Source organism: Ixodes scapularis, unplaced genomic scaffold (genome assembly GCF_016920785.2).
Source record: "Ixodes scapularis isolate PalLabHiFi unplaced genomic scaffold, ASM1692078v2 PGA_scaffold9__187_contigs__length_104089568, whole genome shotgun sequence".
Classification (NCBI taxonomy): Eukaryota; Metazoa; Arthropoda; class Arachnida; order Ixodida; family Ixodidae; genus Ixodes; species Ixodes scapularis.
Genome location: NW_024609884.1, coordinates 38,443,257 through 38,465,710, shown reverse-complemented (window position 1 = coordinate 38,465,710; position 22,454 = coordinate 38,443,257). Strand labels below are relative to the sequence as shown.

General features: G+C 43.6%; 1 protein-coding gene and 1 non-coding gene across 2 annotated transcripts in view; both read left to right on the top strand.

Moving 5' to 3' along the window:
* LOC8026252 (protein FAM193A) overlaps positions 1-10,575 on the top strand; it is a 58,281-nt gene extending 47,706 nt beyond the window's left edge. Inside the window, exons 17-19 of the mRNA XM_029980793.3 lie at positions 4,816-4,873; positions 6,949-7,030; positions 10,235-10,575. Coding sequence (XP_029836653.2) covers positions 4,816-4,873; positions 6,949-7,030; positions 10,235-10,361 — 267 coding nt within the window. The 3' untranslated portion in view covers positions 10,362-10,575. The remainder of the gene's footprint in view (positions 1-4,815; positions 4,874-6,948; positions 7,031-10,234) is intronic.
* Positions 10,576-14,071: 3,496 nt separating this feature from the next.
* Positions 14,072-18,115, top strand: LOC8026249. The gene is made up of 4 exons (XR_005715209.3): positions 14,072-14,435; positions 15,031-15,329; positions 15,917-16,853; positions 17,594-18,115. It is a non-coding gene; the product is annotated as an uncharacterized LOC8026249 (transcript).
* The last annotated feature ends 4,339 nt before the right edge of the window (positions 18,116-22,454 follow it).

The window sequence follows — 22,454 nt, the reverse complement described above, 5'->3', positions numbered from 1 at the left end:
ATCATCCAGCGTCACTAAAACAGTCCCTCCCTGTATGTTGTGATTGCTCTGGCCCCTCTTGTGCCAGAGCCATCAAACACCATTGCAATTCAGCTCCTCCTCCCACGCCAGCATATCAGTCTTCACAAAGTTTTGGCTGACAGTTTTCGCGGCAGTAGCATAAACTTTCTTGCTAGTGAAGGCCTTGTGGTGCATTGGTGTTCGCAGGAGGAGAACCACGCTGAAGCGTGGAAGTGTGCGGCTTTTAAGTTGACAGATGGCAAAACTCGTGCGAGATTCCTCTGTTGAGATTTGCTTTGCGCTTACATCTCCATCTGACGCAGCACTTTCCAACATAAATGTCAAAAGAAAGAACTCGCTCAAAGCACTGGCTCTTTGCAGGTTGAGGGGCAGTGAAAATCCCTTGCATTTCGCTACCGCACTCCTGACAAGCAGGGCGGATCGCATCGCTCAGAAGTATCGTCGGCACGCCGATTTCACACATCACTGAACTTGCAAAGTGATAGCCTCTTGTTTTGTTAACATTTTTGAAGAACCCCATCTTTTCCGAAGTGCCGACACACGTGAACGAAGCACTGATTGCATCATAAGTTGCCATTGCTGTGGTTAGGCTTAGCAAGCGATGGTAAATGTTCCTTTGCTGGTGTTCTCTGCTTGCTTTTGTGCCACCTTCCTTAAAATTTGTGCTTGCTTCATTAGTTCCGTGAAAATCAGGCTTTTTAGTGTTGTCTATCGCAAATCAAATCGGAGAAACTTGGGAAGCGTTGCTGTTTTGAGCGTCAGCCTCCTGAATATGGCCGATATTCACATCAACTTGCAATGTTTTAAAGGGGCACTGGCACCCCAAAGGTCGTATTCTTTTTTGTCTAAAACAATGCAAGGTGTAGTCATAGACCCGAAGAAAAAAAACCGCATCGCGAAAAAAAATTTTCCCGCGCACGCGCGTGCCTTTTTATTTTTGTCGTTTATATCTCTTGCGCTCACCTCCTTGCTTCTTTTGATCGGTGACGTCAAAAATCGGGAAATTTAGAAGCTTTGTAGGCGACATTTCTATAGCATTTAATAACGGCAATCGTAAAGCATGTTTTTTAACGCAATTGCGAACTCACTACAGCCCCTCTTTTTGAAATACCAGAAATCAGATTTTGGTGTGATGTCGCTTCCTGGATTTGTATCCTCCCTCGGAAAACTTGGCGGCGCTCGAGCAAAGGATTATCGGCGAGTCGGGAAAGAAACCGGTTTTTTCCCGCACCGGCAGCCTTCTATCCCGCCTGCTCACCTCTACCTTGCTTAGAGTCGCTGTGGCAACGGTGCTTTGCTTCATAGCGGGGAGCGGACGTCCGAAAGAAAGTCGAGTGGCAGGAGACCGCAAAATTTGACTCACTGCACTGGCGCGGATCGCGCGGGAACTTCAAATTCGGCATTTGGAAATTGTTTTTTTTTAATTCAGAAATACTGAATTCCCAAGTTTCGAGTTTTGAGGGTAATGTCCCGGCATCGTTTTCAATCATTTAGGATAATAAAAAAAATATGATTTTGATGTGTCAGTGCCCCTTTAAAGGGATGCTGAACCGAAATTTCGATTCAACTAAACACGCGGTAAAAGCGTGCAACGGGATGCTACAAACACCAAAACATCACTCATACAGCGATATCTCGAACGGATGTCCCAATTTTTCAAGAAAAGGAGGGTGCATTTGACAGAGATGATGTCGTCATGTTTCTCCGAGAAGGAGAGGGAACGGCCTCGCGTCTTCTCCGCCTCGCGGCCTTGAGGGAGCGAAGCGAAGAGAGGAGGAAATTTGGTATATTGGCATCACGCGCCTCGTCGGCCTGGTTCAATCTCGACCTCTTTTTTCAGAAATACGGCCGTCCTTTCGAGATATCGCCTTACAAGTAGTGGTGTAGGGATTGTAGCGTCCCGCCTACATTTCCTGCATTGTTTTTTCTGAAATCCAAATTTCGGTTCACCATCCCTTTAAGCCACCGTGAGTTGGACACGTTTTTTTTCCAAATTTCTCGTCCAAATTTAAAAAAATTTTTTTTACTCTTGAAGGTAAAATGTTTGAGGATAATAGAACAAGCAAAGGAAAAAAAATAAAAAATCTCCAAAATGAACTTGATTTTTTTACCCACATCTCTCCCATGCATTCTTTCTTTTACATTCTATTTCTGCTTCCTATTTTATGTCGAGAAAAAAAAATTGAATTCATACTTGTGAGCTCAAAAGTGAGATCAGAGGAGTTGGGACATCTGCCAAAGGGGACGTGTATAGTGGACTGATGTATTGCCCCATCTGCCATACACCAGCTTTCAGCTTCACTTTGCATGTATGGTAGATTTGCATTGTCAAAGTGACCAGTGGGAGGTAGAGCAGATTGGCTGTGTGGAGCTGGAAGCAAATAAACGAGAAAAGTTGTAGAAAAGGACTTGGCTAAGTAAGGTGGCTTCCTAGGTCCTTCCACCCAATTTTGGTTCCAACATACAGGGTATTTCACCAACTGAAAAAAAAGAAAAAAAAAAGAAACGAAATAAAGAAACTATTTTTGTGGGACAACATTGTTGACTGCGGCAGACATCAATGTATCAATGAAAATTATAATTAGCCACCTAATTTTCCAAACTTCGCTAAATAACTTGTTTAAATAAACACCTTATCTGGCAAATTCCAATGAATTTGTTGCCCCTTGTTCAAATATGCTATAACAGTGGTTGAAGGCAGGAATCCAAACTCTTCTCCACACTATTCAATGGTGAAGTTCTTCTGTCTTAGAATTCTCCGTACCCAATTAAAAGAAAAAAAAGTGCCAAAAGTTGCACGCCAAGGTGACGTCGAACTATGGCGTGCCTTTTCTGTGACCGCATGACCCGAGACAACAGGTCGCTGTCAGAATGGCCCGCGACTATCACCACCCATGCTTGTTGTGGAGGGTGACGTCGCTTCCGAGTGGGACTTCCGTAGCTCTTTTGCATCTTAGTTTCAATGTCTGTCTCCTCTTGGCTTAAATTTGCCAGGAGATAGTGCTGAGCCGAACCTGTTGTCTGAATACTAACTGCTGTCGCATAGTTTGATGACGCCACCAACAAATATCTAATTTGTAATGTGCCAGCTTAGGTGAATATCTTTAAAGGCTAATTAGTGAATTTCGGTCAATATTTCGCTAATTATCACTTCATGCTCGTAATGCGATGTGTGCCGTGGTCTGTAACATTATCCCAAAGGAATAATTTCTTTATTTCAAGTGCCCTTTTTAAAAAGAAGTCTTCTCAGTTGATGGGGAAACGCCCTGTATGCTTACGTAGACATTGGACGGCTCATTTTCCTTGCCACCCACACCACCTGCCTTTTCAACTTCTGCAAAACGATTTCTTGCCCAGCTCTTATACTCTTTGGTGTGGATAAACCGTAACTTTCAGTGGATTCAAACATAAGTACTTGAAATTCAAAGTTGTACTTTCTTGGGAAAGCACTATACAAAACTACTTTAGGCATATACTCCTGAGGTGCACTTACAGGGAAGTACAGGTATTCGTAATGCACTACTTGAAGTACAACTTTGAGTTCAAAGCAATGAAGTGGGGATGAATTCCAGCACCACTGACACTATAGTTGCTTTCATTTGATGCCGGCTGCTGCACTCTTTAAACTTCTTCAATTGGGACTCCAAACTACTTGGTATGAAACATACTACAGCGGAACTTATGCAATCGTTTATACAGGGTGTTTCAGGGAATGCAGGCCAAATCGCTCCTGCGAAAGCTACTCATCGCAACGAAAAAAAGGCTTGTGGCGTTTTGGTCCTGGGCTAGGGGCTCATTTAGGAAAATGATTAAAGTCCAGGATAATTAAGTTGTTAATTATTTTTGCGTAATTAACTTTTTTAATAGATAGTGCAACCAGACTCTGCTGTGTCGCGCAATGACAGTGCAGCAGAGGTTGGTTGCACTATCTCTCCACGGGGCACGGTGCTGCCAGGGCTGAGATGCGCTCCGATAGCAAACCGAAGCTTAAAAACTTGTCGATTTTGTGCGGTTTTTCAGAAAGCCGTAAAATGCTTTGCGTGCCTTCTATCGTTCTGCAATTTGTCTTTCAATGATGCTGAGCAATTTTCTAATTTAAACCATGCCCTTAAATATGATATTAAAAAAGTTAGTTACGCAAAAATAATTAACAACTTAGTTATCTCGGACTTTAATAATTTTCCTAAATGGGCCCCTGGCCCAGGACCAAAACGCCACAAGCCTTTTTTCGTTGCGATGAGTAGTTTTCGCAGGTGCAATTTGGCCTGCGTTCTCCGAAACACCCTGTATATACGGATGATATTATGATACCAAAGGTCTTTCTAAAGATACCACAGCAATAATTAGAGCACCTTCTCACCCGTGACGACTTAGCACTGCTGAAAAGAATAGACTCTTCATGTGAAACAACCAGACTTCTGCACAAGTCTGGTGCCGCTCATTGCATAGAGATTGAGCTTTTGTTGTACCATTTGTACATAGCAAGCTTTTCATACAGCATTTAAGGTTTGTTCTAGTGTGGGGTAAGCGTTTTGCAAAATTTGCCTTTAAATTACATGTAGCTATACCAGCTAACAAATGTATGAATAAAAATAGAGCTAGAACAAGACTGAGAAGAAAAGGTTGCACAACTTGGTCAGGCAGCATAAGTACGAACATTACACATAGTCATGTGAACAGCTCTTATGTTGCTGTTGGATGCTGCTGTACAGCCTCTTGAGCAGCTACTTACGAGTTGCGACATTTGAAGCTCAAAACAGTTTTTTTTTTTTCTCTCATTCTTTTATTTCTTAGACAAAAAGCAAGAAGTCAAGGAAGAAGAAGAACTCTTCAACTGATGTTACATCTCCAGGTTAGTTCAGCTGCAAAGAATAATAGTGTGATTACTCTCTCGAGCTCTTTTAAATGATGTTGAGCCCAGGATGCCCCACAAGTCCTCTTCGGCTATATGGTATCGTAAAACACCATGCATGTACCATTGGATACGAATGAAATGCAAACAGTGGAGCGCGTGGCCTTTGATACATGCTGCGCAACCTAGAAGCCACGAGCAACTGATAAAACTGTGGAGTGGAGAGAGGGGCTACGAGGGTGTGCACAATGGAGTAATCGTGCACCCTCGCAGCCTCCTTTCCACCTGATAGTGTTATCAGTTCCTAGTTGCCCCTAGGTTGTGCAGCATGTATCAAAAGCCATGCACTCCGCTATTAGCAATTTATTCATACTCAATAGTAACTTTCATTTTATGTGAAAGATAGGAAATTGAAGGAACAAACATATACATTCTCTAATATTTAAAGTAGGTTATAGTTACAGTACAGCCATTTGGTGTTTATTATTCTGAAAGTTGTCTTCTTTTTTTATGTATTTGTTCATTGCAGTTCGCTAGTTTTTCACCACTCTACTTGATAACTTACAGAACCGACCTGTTAACAAAGCTTAGAGCACTGTTATTGAAATGTTCCCCTTTAAAGTTAATGTACTGCATAGCCCAGTCCTCTGTATGTTTCCACGGTCGGAAATTTTAGCCATATGTACACTGCTTGACATGGTTGGTGCAAACAAGCAAGCGACTTCCGGATTTTTCCCTTTTTTTCTGATAACCTAAGGGCTGCCACGAGAACAGCTGTCATGGTGAAAAGTGCTAATTCAAGACGCTAACTTAAGCAATAAAATGTGATGTCTGCCAATTCTCTTTCGTAGTAAAATGTGAAAAACGCCAATGTCATGTTCACTCTGGCAGTGCGCTGCAAAGATTGCAGAATAACAAAAGAAAAATGCAGTTATGCAAAAGATGCTGTTCTTGATGGTGCAATGCCCCAAATTATCTCCTAAAGCGAATGAGAGTGCTATAATCGGTTACAAGTCAAGAAGGTAGGAGAAGCTCCTCCCACAAGCGTGATGCGCCCGTTTCAAATCCCTCCGCAGTCGAAAGAAGAGTTTACTGGAAACACACCTTGTTCTGCTTCAATGGATAGATATTAGCTACAGAGTGAGGCCAACCTGTCTCCGATCCCACTTTTTAAAAAAGCTACCTTTGTATTCATCAAAGGGGGCACCGGGCCCCTGAAAGCAGCCTTTGTATCCATCGGAGGGGGAACCTAATTTCCGAAAGTCATATTTGTTTCTATTGGAGGGGGAAAACTCTAATCTCCCTGTTGTGGCTTCCACAATGCTAAGTCAAAGTCGAAAGATAAAGCAAATTTGTACAGGAAGGCAAGACCCTCCTCACGCGTTGGCTGCGACGTCACGGAAACGATGGGACGCTATTAGATGCAGAGGTGGCGGAGGGATATACGATTCCCTTTGAAGGGGCATTTGCCGCTACCTTCTTGACCTGTAACTTACTATAGTAATTTGTTGACAGAACTTTGTGTGTGATAAGACTGATTGGAAGTAAGATGCTCCTTTGTTCTATTTGTGGGAGATGTGCCATTTTTTTAAGCAGTTTTAGTGCCTAGTGCACAAAAATAAGTGCCAAAAATTGTTCTTTTTTTAGTACATGTGACATTCACCAACTCTGTTTAAAAAAAAAAGAAAATAATTTTCTGGCAGGCATTTTTGGTTCAAAACCTAAAGCATCAAGCACTTGTTAGTCAATCAAGATAGGGTCTAAGTTGAGCACTTTCAAAGGTAACATTGTAAGTGTTTCTCAATGTACTGCTTGTAGTATTTGAGACATCTTGTGTTATTGGAAAACCCATTATTTTCACAAATCTAGTTTGAGGGGAATCTGGCATAGTGGGCATATTTGTGACCCGTAGGATTTGCATCGTTAAAGAAACTTCAGACTTTCCTTTTGTGGCAGGATTTAATATACCTTCACATTTCGCTATTGGACCAGCATGTTTATAGGGCAGTTAATTATAAGGCAAATTAGAAGTTTTGCCGCTTCATGTCACTGATGGCAAATGTATAAATTTTTAGATGATGTGTTCTTACCAAAAGACATTGATCTGGAAAATGGAGACTTGGACGAGCTCGAAAGGGAAGTGGAGGCCTTCAAGAGGTAAGACTACATAATGAAATGATGTTCGGAATTTACCTGCTCTAAATTGCAGTTCATGTATACTTTGTGTTAAACAATGTATGCTGTTGCTGAGAATTTTGTTGACTACACAATCTGAAAGGTATGACCTGTAGCTGTGTATGCTTTTAATTTAAAGCTTGTTATGATACTCATGGTGCATAACATTACTGGAAATATAACTTTTTCCTGACCACGAGAAAGGTAGCAATTTTCTAAGGATCCATGCAAACGCTTTTATTTTCCCGACTAATTTCCGTATGGAGCAATATGACATGTCAAAATGTGGCCAATTAGTTTTTCTTTCAAAAGAAACTGAGGTTAGTGTAATGTTAAAAAAAAAAATTTAACAATTTAAAAATTTTATTTTTTGAAAATACAGTGTACGTGCAGATAGAATATAAATGCCAACACTTCTACAGCTATTCAAAAGTTGGTGTACTTTAACTGACGTTGTCTATTTTTGGTTCGCCTGGGAGTTAGCCTACGTAATGTGTGCTTTTCGACGAAGGAATGCTTATGTTGGTGAAACACAGATAGTACACCTCACATCCCTAGCAAAACGCTTTGTGTTCTACCTTGGCTTTTTTCATAGCCTTGATTGCAGTTCGTTCATATTTAGCATTTTTGTCCACCTTGTTGGGAACATAAAACATGCAACTCGCAAAATACATCCACACGGCATTGATTCTTGATCGGTACCCAAGCCTGTGAAGGCACAGAGACACAGCACTTGGATGTGCCAAGGAAGCTTTGAACACGCCGCAAGACCGGCGAAATTTGCTTTCGACAAGTTGTGCCTTTTTTCTGCAGTACTTCGCTTTCGTAAAAATTTCCACTTCTCAACGGCAAGTATCACAGCTCACACAGGACCTTAAAGAACGTCTTCGGCAAATGACGACGAACGAGTAGAAAACGCGTCTTTAGCACGCTGCCGCCGGCTTCTGCAACGCTAGCTAAACAGTAAAAAACGGCATGCAAGATGGCTGTCTGGTGGCCGCACTCGCCCTGCAGCGAACGAGCGGGGATGCGCAATCCAGCAATAGCCCTCTTGCGAAATCCCCCAAGTGCCCCGGCCCGCGCGCGGGGAATTGTGGGAGAGACTGTCCCTGGCCTGGCCGCTCTGCCTTGAGATTGCATTGCCTTGTCGCTTGTCTCCTCTTAATCCTCTGTTTTTCGATTCCATTGCCTATTTTTATCTATTTCAGTGTATTTTTTATTGCTTCTAAGTGTTTCTATTATCTTCTGCGCGCGATATTTCTTGCATATATATAGTATTTGTGTCTTTATTTTGCCTTTTTCGACGGGAGTGCCAACAGACAACATGCCGCTTCGCGTGTCGTTCCCCGGGTGAGTACTACCGTTGCTACCGATTACTGTCGCACTGTTAGCTGTTCATTTTGGTTCAGTTGACCCGCGTGCAGTCTAGAGGAGCTGTTTATGAACACCCGCACACATGTCATAGGGGTGGGCAGAGCTCTGAATCAACAATCGCAATGCGAGAGCCAAGTGCACTGTGATTTGGCCGCCCGCGCTCGCTCCGTTGACTCGCACTGTAGTGTATGCCTTCCAGTGCCGCTTGCTTGACCAAGATAAAGCACGCCGCTTTGTCGCCGCGAACCATTTGTCCAAATGTTTGCGAAGCTGAGGCATATGCAACTCTGTGGCGCCTGACAACTGCGCGCTGCGGCGCGATCCCTTCGCAAACGCCGACGGCTCAATGTCGCGGCTTAAATGCGCCTATGGTATGCCTTCGTAATTTATCTGCTAAGCAGTTCTCAGTTGCCAACGCCCTTTTTTAAGTGCAGAGATGTGTTGCCGCGAATCATTTGTCTGAATGTTTGCAAAGCCGTAACACCGTTCTTCATATCCAACGCTGCGGTGCCTGACAAACTGTGCGCAGTGGCGCGAGCCCTTCGCAAGCGCCGGTGGCTCAACGTCGAGGCTTGTATGCGCTTATGCTATGCCTTCTTAATCTATCTGCTAAGTGGTTGTCGTTGCAAACACCCTTTTTCAAGTGCAGAGATGTGCTGTCACCCAGGCATGTCATCTTGAAACTCGTAGTTCCTTTGATAATTTTATTTTTCTAGTCGAGATGTCAGCTCAAGGTACTTTATTTCTTTAGGTCATCTTCAGCAGCAACATGCTTGCTTGGTACAGTTTGCTGTGTGCAAGGCTGTGCAAACAATACTGCCAGCGCACAGCTTGTTTCCTGGCACCGCTTTCCAAGACAGCGTCTTGCAAAGCGTTAGGGTGAAGACAACTGCACGCAGTTGTCAGGCGCCGCTGCATTGGATATGCCGAACGGTGTTACAATTTCGCAGGCATTCGGATAAATGATTCGCGACGGCAAAGCGGCGGGCTGTATCTTAGTCAAGTAAGCGGCACTCGAAGTCACACGCTACAGTGCGAGTCAACGAAGCGAGCGCGGGCGGCCAAATCGCAGCGCACTCGGCTCTCTTGTTGCGATTGTTGATTCAGAGCTCTGCCTACCCCTATGACATGTGCGCGGGTGTTCATAAACGGCTCCTCTAGACTGCACGCGGGTCAAATGAACCAAAATGAACAGCTAACTGTGTGATACGAATCGGTAGCAACGGTAGTACTCACCCGGGGAACGACGCACAAAGCGGCGTGTCGTCCGTCGGTACTTCCATCGAAAAAGGCAAAATAAAGACAGAAATACTATATATACGCAAGAAATATTGTGCGGAGAAGATAATAGAAACACTTAGAAGCAATAAAAAATACACTGCAATAGATAAAAATAGGTAATGGAATAAAAAAACAGGATCAAGAGGAGACAAGCGACAAGGAAATGCGATCTCAAGGCAGAGCGGCCAGGCGACGGACAATCTCTCCCGAAATTCCTCGCGCGCGGGCCGGGGCGCTTGGGGAAAATTGCAAATCGTCTATTGTCATTGAGATCAGTGGTCGTGGCGTTCGGCGAAACACTGTTTGTACATTGAACTGTAAAAGGCCAGAGCCTCGTCAGGCTTGACTGGCTTTTGCACTGGCCCTTCTTTCGGATCCAGTAAAAAAAAAAGACAAATAAAAAATATATATATAAACAGTTGGATTTTGTTAGCAGTTACAACTGGATTTCTTGCACCTTTTTTTAGTTGTTGGTAGTGTGTGGATTTGTTTGCTGTATGTCTCACAACTTCTATTTTTTTGTTGTCGTAGGTTTTGCTTCAATTCTGTGCCAGTTGCCAACAAAGAAAAGGTCCATGTTAACCTGAAAGACATCTTACAGCGAAGAAAGCAATCCTCAGCTGCCATGTTGTCTCAAGGCTTGATGCAGAGGACGTAAAGTTGCCCTGACCTGTCCCACCCCCCCTTTTTTTTTTGTCCGCCCCATTTTTCTTCTTTAATGTTGTGACCCAGTCACAACACAAAATTAGAGATTGTCATGTTTTGAAAGTTCAAATTGAGACAGTTGTGCTTTTTGGCATGAAGGCATTGTTGCGTTATGAGAGAAGCGTCATTTAAAGCATGATGGAATAAAATTTCCAGAGCAACACTAAGCTGTCATTGTGGTGTACTCTCTCTGTGCATGCTGAAATTGAGGTATTGTTACCTTTGCTATCAAGCTTCAATTTAAACTACAGGATCAATTTAAGCTGTTATTTTTTATGATGCCAGGCTGTGACATTGCTGTTGTAAAGAATGGGCCAGGCACTGAGCCTCCGAATAAACCCTATAAGTGAGGTTCTCATATTACCAAACTGGTTTCATACAGAAGTGTAGCTATAGCCAGTGACAGTTCAAGAACGAAGAGAAGCTCCGCCCACCCCTTCCCACTTCAACGGAGCGAACGCTGGAGAGGAGGCGACCTCTTCTCCTCCTTTCGCTCTGCTGAAGTGGAAAGGGGTGGGAGGAGCTTCCACTTCGTTCTTGACCTGTCACCGGCTGTATTACACATTTTGGGCGAAAAGGCAAAGATAAACCAACTTAATTTCAAAAGTTAAAAGTAAAATTGCAAGAAAAAAATACCATTTTTTAGGGGCGAAGTTCCTTAGGGTCTAGCCTTGTCCGTCCGGCGTCTGTGCTCACATCGTTTGCCATCCCATCTGTCTTCTTAAAAAAAGAAAAAAAAAATGATTGCGCAGTCGACAGGATTCGAACGTGTGCAGGGAGACCCCAATAGATTTCTAGTCCATCGCCTTAAAGGCCGACGTACGACCTCGGTTTTCTGCAGGGAAGATAATCCTCTTGGCGCTCCCCCTTTCCTAAGCTGCAAGGGAAGTCAAGTTGGTGCAAGGCAAAAAGTGGAGAGCGCGAAGTGTACGTTGGCCTTTAACCACTCGGCCACGACTGCGGGACGAGTAGGGGGCTGTGAGATGTGGTAGTAACTGAAGAGCTGGGGATGTCATGGATGGAATGTTGCATGTAGCCGCTCAACGTCTATACAGGAGGGGGCGCTGCGGTCAAATGCGTATATAATCGCGTTAAACGTTGCATGCATTGGCTCAATGTTTATAGACGAGAGGGCGCTGCGGTCAAATGCTCAAATGCGTTCCCGTTCAGGGATGGGCAGTATTTCAAATACAAGTATATGAAATACATATTTTAAATACTTTGTGTATTTTGCATTTGTATTTAATTACAAATTGGGTAATGTATTTGACGTGTGTATTTAGATACTAAAACGTGGGTATTTCAAATACAATTGTAATTAATACAATTTTGTGGCCGAAAATACATCCCTCAAATTTATTGTCACGACAATTCTTGTTTTTATGCATCTGGTTGTAAGATATAGTCTCCATCCTTTATTCGGCCATGGGGCTTTTTTCTTTCTCTCCTCCGGCTTTCTTTTAAAAGCACTGTCCAGAGCAGGAAGAAAACTATGTTCTGCACCGAATGCACTGTCTCCCAAACAAACAGAAGCATTTAGTGACTGTGATTACGGTGCTAGTCCACGGCAAGAATAGTGACGAAATCGACGTTCACAGGCAGACTGTCTAAATAAGTGCCTGTGACAACTTGTGATGCTTTCCAGCCTGATTTCCATCCATATTTTTGCCTGGAACATTCTAAATGTGCGGGTCGTCCAGATTTTCGTAAGAAATTCTCTAGCTAGTGCTGCGCGTCCTGGTCCTCTCGGTTCTTTGTTGGTCTATGCCAAAATGTAATCGACAAAAAAAGCTGCTTGAAGCTCTGTACTTTTTTCACCTATTACGTCCAAGTTGATTACATTTTTTGTGATTATATTTCTATTACGTTACTAGAGCCTCGCACACTAACTCCCGAGTGTGCGATGCGAAATTAAAATGAGATACCCAGAAACCCGTTGCAGGTGCACTGAAGTCGCTGACGCAAATTTTGAGGAATGTATTTGGAAAAGTATTTGGAGGAGACCAAACACATTTGGTTGTATTTGTACCTTGTACTTAGATGCTTTTTTGGAAATGTAAATAGATTTGTAACTGAATACATTTTTGACGAAGTATTTTGTATTTGTATTTCGATACATATTTGCATGTATTTTGCCCATCCCTGACCACGTTCCATACCACACATTCTCTCTCTGACATGGATGAAAACAAACGAAAAGCTCGGCATGCTGCAGTTCAGCGTCTACGCAAACAGCAAGCTGCTGCGGAGACCAGGGCGCGAAAAACGCAACCCGGAACTCAGCACTACCTATCAGAAATAAAAAAAAACGGCATCATCAGCACTACCTAAAAATCGGTATCATCAGCACCACCAGAGCTTCGCTCCACTCAACAACATTCACCACGTAAAAATGCGGTAATTTTTTTCTTTTTTTTTTTTTTTTTCTTTTTTTTGCAGCTAGGGTGCACACTTTGGTCATGAGCCAAAGCATTTAGTGCAGCAACCTCAATGTCTAGTTCAAGATATGTGCACTTTTGGGGTCCACGCAGTTAAAAATGGAGTATCTAATGCAAAACAATTTTCAGGCGAAAAGAAAGAACAAAAATGTTGACAGATTGTTTTAGAAAAGGGCGACTTGGACACTATCCTTGCGGTTTGTTTGTTAGGCTTGGTACACATTGGATAGGGTATAACTGACAATTAGTTTTTGTACACCTTTATTTTTGCAGGCTCAATATTTTGCGAAATGTGGGATTCGGGAATATGTTATGCACAAAATTTTCCGATTGGGGCTGGTATGCTATGTGTTCAATACATGGGGTGATGTATTTGCGTAATATTTTGCAATATTTTTAAAATCTCGGAGTTACCAAAAATTAGATTCTATTTTTTTTTTTTTGTCGTGATAGGTTTGAAGGGAGTCGTTGCTGTAGGCTAAACCAATAAACAATTCAACAGAGGGAGGGAAATTCTTTTTTCTCCCTGTTCTCCCGAATATTTTCGACGCCACTAATGCATAGTGTGCTTTCGGAGATATTTCAGAATTATTTTTTCCTTTTTTGTTTCGTTATCCCAAATAAAAAATGAAAAAAAAAAAAAAACTTTATACATTACTTTTTTTTTGGGGGGGGGGGGGGGGGGGGGGGGAGGGGAGGGGCTATCATGCAGCTTGTAATTTTTTTCTATATTTGGTACTCAACACTACGCTTACACTTGTGCATCGTTTGAAGTTACGCAAAAGGTTCGAGTGTCGCTAGGATCGCGCTTATAATTTCTTATGTTGAACAAGCAGAAAAAAGAAAAAAAGCCCTTGGAGATGGCCGGTAAACAAGAGTCTGTGGACGTCCGTTCTACGTCCCGTCGCACTATCAGTGGAATCATAAGTGCTCAGGCAGGACTCAGGGGACGGGGGCAGAGAGATTTCCCTCCGCTTGTCTGAAATGTATGCCCACTTCCGTTCCTACGCAACTGTGCACCGTTGCATTGTACGCCGCAGACCTTCGTGGTACGAGCGGCTTGCTTTTCCGGCGCCGCGGCTCTTCTGAGCTGAAAGGCTAAAATAACTGACTGAGTAAAAGGAGGATTCAAAAGACGCGGGGGTCAGATTGCCATGACGTCGCCCTTTCGAGAAAGCGCGATTGGGCGAAGAGTTTTGTCTGCACCTCTATTTACTGAACACTTTCTACAGGGTTGGCCGCTGCGGCGTTGGCTGGGTTGGCGGTGCTCTTTTCATCTCGTGAATGTTGTAGCGATGAGCTTGAGCTTGGGGAGCCGACAATTTTAGCTGGAGGTCGGGATTCGGTATCCACATCTCTCTAACTAGGTCTGCGGAGCCACTTTAGCGCGGCGCGTCAAGTTTGTTTTAGGACATTATATTTGACGTATATTGTAATGTGTGTATCTCCACGCGGGACAGCCGTGCTGCCGAGACCAGAGGCGCTGCCGAGACTGATTCGTGTACAATGATAAAAGCTAAGTGTACCTGGAAAGTTCAAGGCGATCGCCCAGTCTCCGATGCTATAGTGTACTTTGAAGGCAATGAAAAGTAAGTAATTTCTTTATTCCAAACTCTGTCTTGTGTTGAAGTTTTAAAACGAATATCCAGCATGCCAAGTTCTATTCGCCAGCAGAAACTCTCTCTCTGAAGTACCGGTGTCGCACTTCGCTCATCTCAACCTGACTTATGCGTCTAGCAAGGACTACACCCTGATCCTTTCAACCTTTATGCTGCTCCTGGGTATTTTATTTTTTTAGCTGCTTTCTTTTCCAGCGCCCCGGTGATGACTAAGTCCAGGAGCCAGCGTTCTATTTTTAACTCCTGGCGCCGTTGCAACGAGTCTTGTGAGGAGGAACAAAGCGTGAACTAGTTCTGTGAATTGGAACGCATGTGCGATGTGACAATTGGTATTTACATTTCGACTCATAAGCGAAAAAAAAAAACAAAAAAAAACACACATACCCTAAGTGCGTATTTTTTTTAAATTGTTTTATAAGTAATTATAATAATATTTGCTCATAAAAAGGATAAAGTCGATTTTTCTGGAAGTGTATGTCCACGGGTGCTTATTGCTGATATGATATCTATGACTGAATCATGGAAATGAATTTGTGCCCCTAACGCTGATGATTGTTTGTTTAAGCATCGACCTTGAAGATGCCATTTCAGCCGAGAACTGTGTTCAGCTGGAGGCTCCCTTGGAAGATGATGTTACTGGGAACTACATTGTCCCGTCCTGCCAGATCTTCTTGTTCTGCAATGATTCGCACCAAATGGGCAGTGTGTCCATCCTCTCCGAAGCGAGGGTTATAGAGGTGTACGGCTACCACGGGGAGTACCTGAGCACCTTGAAGAATGAGTTGATGGAAGAGGTAGATGGCATGTCAGTCTTTCGAGGAGACCTGACCCTCGTACGGACCCCTGAAAGAATGCTGCCTCAAGGTATGCTTGCATGGTCACATGCCAGGATCTCCTATGTTTTACAAGTCATAAAACAGGACCTTGGGCTTGGTGACACAAGCCTTTTTATTGCCGCTTGAAATGGTTATAAGATCCTGCGACCCAGGTTTCATGTGATTAATCGTGACCGTATAAAACTAGGAGAATACATACTTGGTTTAGTTGGTGATGTATCTTGAATAAAGACAGTGCAAATAAAAACAAAGGAAAAGTCAGGAATTGGACAGACCAAGTGCTCTCTGTTCAGTTTCTTTAAATCATCCTTTGTTTTTTTCACAGTTTTTATTCAAGACAAAACTGACACATACTTTTACTACGAACAATAACTGCATGTTTTTGCCATCCGGAAGAGGTTAATAATTGTAAACACAAAAGGGGAGCATGATCAATATGGTTACAAAGCAACACAGGCATAAATCAGTAGTTAGCTGCAAAGATATCAACGAAAACTAGTTAAAAAGTTTGCCAACACATCTGAATGAGCTTTCCACTTAGTAATACTGTACAATGTTAGCCCACAAAGGAGCAAAGAGTAAGTCCACCCTATTCTTATGGTTTCTCTCCTGCAGTTCATCCCCCTCAAGTCGAAAGAATCAATGTGGCTATATGGAATCAAGGTGATGGTTCAACAGACAACGAGGCCAGAACTCCCGAGTATGTTCCCCACTAGCATGCCCCTAAAAGAAGTAGAAGAACGACTGCAGGCATCAGGAACACAGATTAGTGATAAGGCTGAGGCACTTAAAAAGATGATGGAGCTCTTTCAAGGAGGTGCTAGCCGTTTTCCTGGAGCAATGTTTCAGCCCAGTTCCTCTGGATTGGCCTCTTTACCGCAGACAGGACTTGCCTCTTTGTCACACAGTCTTCCACAGCAAGATCAGCAGCCATCCAATGCTATGTCCCAACTCTTCAGCCTTCTTCAGGGGTCGGTCCATCCACCTGTTCAACAAGTGCCACCCAAGCTCGTGCCAAAACCGGTTGCAGCCCTCGAGTTGGGTAGGGAGGCCTCGTTGCAATATCCCGCAAGCACAGATAACAACACCCAGGAGGCTTTGCTCACTGGACTAGTAAAGTTGCTACTGGACAAGACAACCAGGCCGCCCCAGTCTGAGGTGCAAGCTCAGCCGGCTGTGCCACCAAAAAAGCAGAACCACTACTAGCCACTCAAGGAAAAAATCTTGTTTTGGAGCTTTTAGAGAAGTCGGGCATGATGAACAAAGAAATGGCGACACTTCTGTTGACGGAAATTGTGGAGAAGAGTGGTGTCAAGTTTCATTTAAATCACTCATTAGGTGATGCAGAGCAAAGGTCAAACTTGCCTGCTCAAACTGCCCCCCCAAAGGAAGCTGGAGCAGCTGTGATAGAACAGGTAAACCAGTCAACAGAAAAAGAGGTTTCGGAGCTCAGCTCACAGGAGCGGCCATTGATTGAGCCCAAGGTCGAGCCTTCAAAGGAAGCAGCCTCACAGACAGACATGCCTGATGAAACAGTGCCCCAAGTGCCCAGGTCTGTGTGGGTTTTCTTTTCTATGCATGGTGTGTGCCATTAACAGCCTTTAAGTTCTGTCTCATTAGTTTTTTGTGAACCTATGTGCAGGGTGTTTCACATACTACTGAAACTAATTTAAAAAAATGGGGCACTTAAATGAAGAAAGTATTCCTTTGGGATAACGTTATTGACCGTGGCGGTCAACAGCGTGTGAGTGTAAAAGTGATAATTAGCAAATTAATTACCTAAAATTCACTTTAACTTTTAGGTACTTGCCTTAGCTGGCAACTTTCAATTAAGATATGTTGCCCTGCCATCAAAATATGCCATAGCAATTAGAATTTATGTATAACCATAGGATGGATTATAATTGGGTGCACTCAATTTTTTAGAGCAATTTTATGGTATATATTTCTGTGTACCAGATGCGCAAAGATACATGGGATCTTTTTTTTCTTATATATATAAAAGTAAGATTGGTCTACCCCATTAGTACACTGCGTGACACTGTTAGTGCGAATACGACATCGGTGCTTTCTCGCACTTTACTCCTAACGGGTATTGGTAGACACTAAATGTACTGCTTAGGTTAGTGCCCCAACGAGCACTTTCCACCACACTGATAATTTCAATAACAGCCCTTCAACCCTAAAAAAAAAACTAAAAATTGGTGATTGCTTGTTCACACTAACAGTGTTGCACTGTGTACATGAAGTTAACAGTGCAAGTCTGGTGCCATATAAAAGTTATTTTTACAGAACGGATCCAGAAGAGGTTGTTGGTAAAATGTTCCAAGGTCTTCAGGATCAGCTTCTCGAGTTACTTGGACAGCGCTTTGAAGAGCTGAAGCTGGAGGTGGTTCAAAAACTGGACCTGAAAATTCAGGAAATGGAGGAGCGCATCAATGGACGGTTTGATGCCATCATCGATGCTCTGCAAGGCCAAGAAGAGGATGAGGAAATATTTGAGCAGCCCGATGAAGGATCTGTCTAGGGCCCAGTTGGGGCTAGCTCTTCCCGCATCTGTCCAATTTATTGCACTGGCAAGATCTGAGGGGTACAAAGTTATTGCAGTTGGACTAATTTTTGACTGTTGCAGTTGTTTCATGTGCAGATCTTTAAACCAGGTGTAAATGAGTAATAAATATGTCAAAGTGCCTTGCCACGCTCGACGATACCAAATTCAGTTGCTGCTGTAAAGCCTTTCACTCAATGGAAAGAAATGCCAATGATCACCTTTGTCAATTTGACACATTAAAGCTATGTTACCATCATTGTAAATGAATCGAGCATGGTTTGAATTAAGATAAGAGAAAACAACGAACAAGCATATGGAATCCCTTCCCCCTTCCTCCCTCTGCAGTGTGTTGTGCAAGTTTGTCGGCACTAGTCTCAGTGACTCAACGTGCCACTTGTTTGGAGGTCTGAACATGCTGCACAATGGTGGAACATGTAGGTCTAGCGGAATTTGTAGCATTTTTGTGGTTGTAATTTTGATGGGGTGTCATTTATGTCTGCCATTGTGCAGGTCTTCTAGAGCTTCCAATGAGGAGCATACTTTCGAAAAAGATGTCTTGCTTGGGCATTTGTGTGGTCTGTACATATTTCAAGGCAGGTAGCTCACTTGTGGTCTTCACTCTTGTCCATTATAAGGCGAGATGGTATATTGAACTAAAGCAGAGCAAGTTTCTGAATAGCGTGATTTGAATTATGAGTAAACTAGCGAATGACGTTTTAGCGAGCAGCGACATTTGAGCAAATCAATGTTTTAGCGAATAACGGGGGCGTGCGTTAACCCATCCGCCGCGCTGCGCTTACGCCGCTTCGCGGCGACAGTCTGCGGCGGCTCATGACAAAAATGTGAACCCATTTGGCCCACCCGACAACGCCGCTTCGCGGCGTCCGACTATTCGCTAAAGTGTCATTCGGTGAAACGTACGTGGGCGTTCGCTTAAAACGTCATTCGATCAAGTGAGTGCCTCCTCACGTGCGCTGCAAGCATCATTCAAGTGACCACTGGCCAAAAGTTTCCCGTGAAAAACTAACACAGAGAAAAACTATTGGTGCCACATTAGTCCAACGGCACCAATTTAGTGTGGTTCACAGCACTACACCGTTAGTAGTGCAAGCATAAGATCTGTCAATGAATTGCAGCGCACTGGCAAGTTCAGGGATAACGGGAAAGCGACAAAGACTGGACAAAACATCTTTCCAACTGGCAGCTTGAACATTCTGTCTTCGTCCTTTCCTTCTATCCCTAAGGCAATCTCAATTTCGTTTTTTTTTTTTTCTTTTTTTATCTCTTAGAATTGAAGGTGCGTCGATCCTTATCCTTCAAATATGAAATGCAAAGAAGCACCAATGCCATGTTCGTGCTAAAAATATCCACACAAGTACATAATGTTTTGTATAATTAAGTTCTTAATTAGTTTTGCAAAATTAACTCTTTTGCTAGTAAAAAATAACCATACGGTTCCAATCGGAAGGCACTCACTTGATCGAATGACGTCTTAGCGAACGCCCACGTTTCACCGAATGACACTTTAGCGAATAGTCGGACGCCGCAAAGCGGCGTTTTCGGGGTGGGCCAAATTGGTTCACATTTTTGTAATGAGCCGCCGCAGACTGTCGCCGGCGAAGCGGCGTAAGCGCAGCGCGGCGGGTGGGTTAACGCGCGCCCCGTTATTCGCTAAAACGTCGATTCGCTCAAATGTCGCTGTTCGCTAAAACGTCATTCGCTCATGTGATATGGACCCCTAAGGATCCGTGCCACCGCTTTTATTTTCCTAACTAATTTGCGTATGCAGAAGTTTAAAAAGAAAGGTTGGCGTAATGTGGGGAAAAATTTTAAAACGTAATTTCTTGAAAATACAATGTGCATGCAGAAGGCCGAAACTTCTACAGTTATGTCGAATAAAACCACAAATAAAAAAAAAAATCCAAATATAACAAATTCTACCTTACGCCCACGGCTATTACCTCTCAAAGCTCAAAGTTAGTGTACTCTAAATGACATTGTCTACTTTTGGTTCGTCAGAGAGTTAACTTCCGTAACGTGCGCTTTTCAACGAAGGAATGCCTATACTGGTGAAACAGGTAGTACACGTGTCACATCCCCGGCAGAACGCTTTGTGTTCTACCTTGGTTTTGTCATAGCCTTAATTGCAGTTTCTTTATATTTAGCATTTTTGTTCGCCTTGTTGGGAACTTAAAATGTGCACGCCGGCCCAGGACAACATTGGGAGTTATAGTGATGCTTACCAATTAAAGGGACCAGCGGCGTAGACTTTCCATTTTCTCGGGGGGGGGGGGGGGGGGGGGGGGGGGAGGGAGGGAGGGAGGGGGGGAAGGAAGGGGGGGGGGGCTTTTCCGCGAATTTAGTTTATTTTAGGGGGTTACATTTTACAGCGTATGTACACACATCGCCTTGTGTCCGTCGCTGTGTGTCAATGTCAATCACCGTGCAAGCGTAGCCGCGTCACACGGCTACGCTTTTCTCACGCATGCGGCCCTTCGCGGACGACTGCATCATCTATCGCTTCATTGGGCGCGTTAAGTTGTGACTCAGCGACTCCGGTTCGGGTAACTCCGTCGGAGTCACTACTAAACCAATATAGGCAAACCAATATAGGCAACGGACTTTGGGAACAGCTCCGGATGGAGTAGGCGCCCTATCTTTTTTTTTGGGTGGGACATCGGAAAATGGCAGGCTGCTGTGGAAGCAGACCAAGCGGACGTAAAAGTGATTGATGCCGACGTTATGTTCTCGCCAGAACTGGAGATTGAAGTTAACGAAAGCACGCTGGGATTCCATTTTCCACGTATTTTGTCAGTAAGGGGAAACGTGGGCGTTATTTTGTTTACATGCCACTACTAGAAGCTCGTTACATGGCACGGTAAACAAACGTCCTCGGTAAGGCATATCATAACCCGGGGGGAAGAGGAGGGGGGGGTGGGGGGGGGGGGCTCTGCCAATTGCTCTGCCCCCCCCCCCCCCCCGGATCTCACCAAGGGGGGGGGGGGGGGCACGATGCCCCCCCCCCCCCTCCGTAGTCTACACCTATGAAAGAAACACTACCACCCCCAAAACTTTTTTTTTTTTAATTTCTTGTCAGGCGATTTATTATGGTATTAGAAGACTACCCATTCAATCTTTTGCTACAGTGACACGTAGGTATATTTTTAATAAAGTCAAAAAACGCAACTGCTCGAAACCGAAACTGGATGGGGGGACATCAAAATCAAATGGCTGTGCAACTTTTTTTTTTTTTTTTTCAATCGACATATTTTTGTTTTTTGTTTTTTAGAAGCCACAAAAAATGAGAATCATATTTCTTTTCTATATTTATTTATTGTGAGTGTGTCTTCGATGACCCACAACTTATATATTTGATACCACATATTTGATGGTTGTGTCTAAACCACAGAAAACAGCACGTGACCACGGAGAAAAGAGTGAGCGCAACTCGAACCGGCCAGTTCTCGATCGGCGATTTTCGGCCAAAAGGAAAACGAATTTCGAGCCGCAAATTGTTTTCTGGGTAGTTCAGCTCTCGTATGTCATCTACAAATGAAAACTTTGGCGAGCATAAATACCCTGTCAGTGTCCCTTTAAAGTGTCCCCAGAGCTCTTAAGGTCTAAGAAATATGCCACAATACAGTTGAATTATGTAAATAATGGCATCTTTCTTACGAAGACTGATGCAAGCAGTTAGCCATGCTAGAAAAGTGCAACCACCGTTCCCAGGACTATTTTTAGAGCACATCAGCTTGTGATCAAGCTGAAACCTATGTTGAAACCGAAACTACAGTTCTTCGGCTTTCCACGAGATTGTGGAACATAATTTTCCGCACTAAATTTAATTTTTTGACGGCGCTTGGAAACTAACGATTACCGGTGATCGATGGCCTACGGGCGTGGTCAGGAAAGAGGTAATCATGGTAAGCTTGTGCGAATTTTCAGAACTTTCGACCATCACTTAGAATAAAGTTCGATTTGGTCTTCACATTGAACACGACGCAATGCTCTGAAGTTTCACTATATCTATTTGTGGTCTGTTTTTGACGGTTAAAGGCCGACGTACAACCTCTGTTGCTGCAGGGAAGATAATCCTCTTGGTGCTTCCCACTCCTAAGCTGCGAAGGGAGCCAAGTTAGGACAAGGTAAAAAGTAGAGGATACAGGAAAGGAGGAAGCGGACTAAAGTGGAAAGCACGAGGTGTACGTCGGCCTTTAATGAGCTCCGTTGAGTGCGCTTCTTGCCGTGCACTGGTGCAGTACACAGAAGCTACGGCAGCCGAATAGCCATTGCGACTCTGCGTATGTTGTTCCGCCGCAGCGGCCGCAGCGCGACCTCGTGTTTACGGGTAAAAACACTCTTCCAGACAACGAGGTTGCTTCCAGAGTAGAATAGTGGGTGAATTTCCAAAACTTTACAAAATTGTTACTAAAAAAAAAAAAAAAAAAAGTGAAAGCTTCGTTATGCGGTCTATGCAGGCGAGTTATACGCCCAGGGGGGACATAATATGGGGGCTAGTCGTCACATTAAGTAGGATAATAAACTAAAATCTGTTTATTACCTTTTCAATTACTGAAAAAAAAAAAAAATATGTGGCTCATT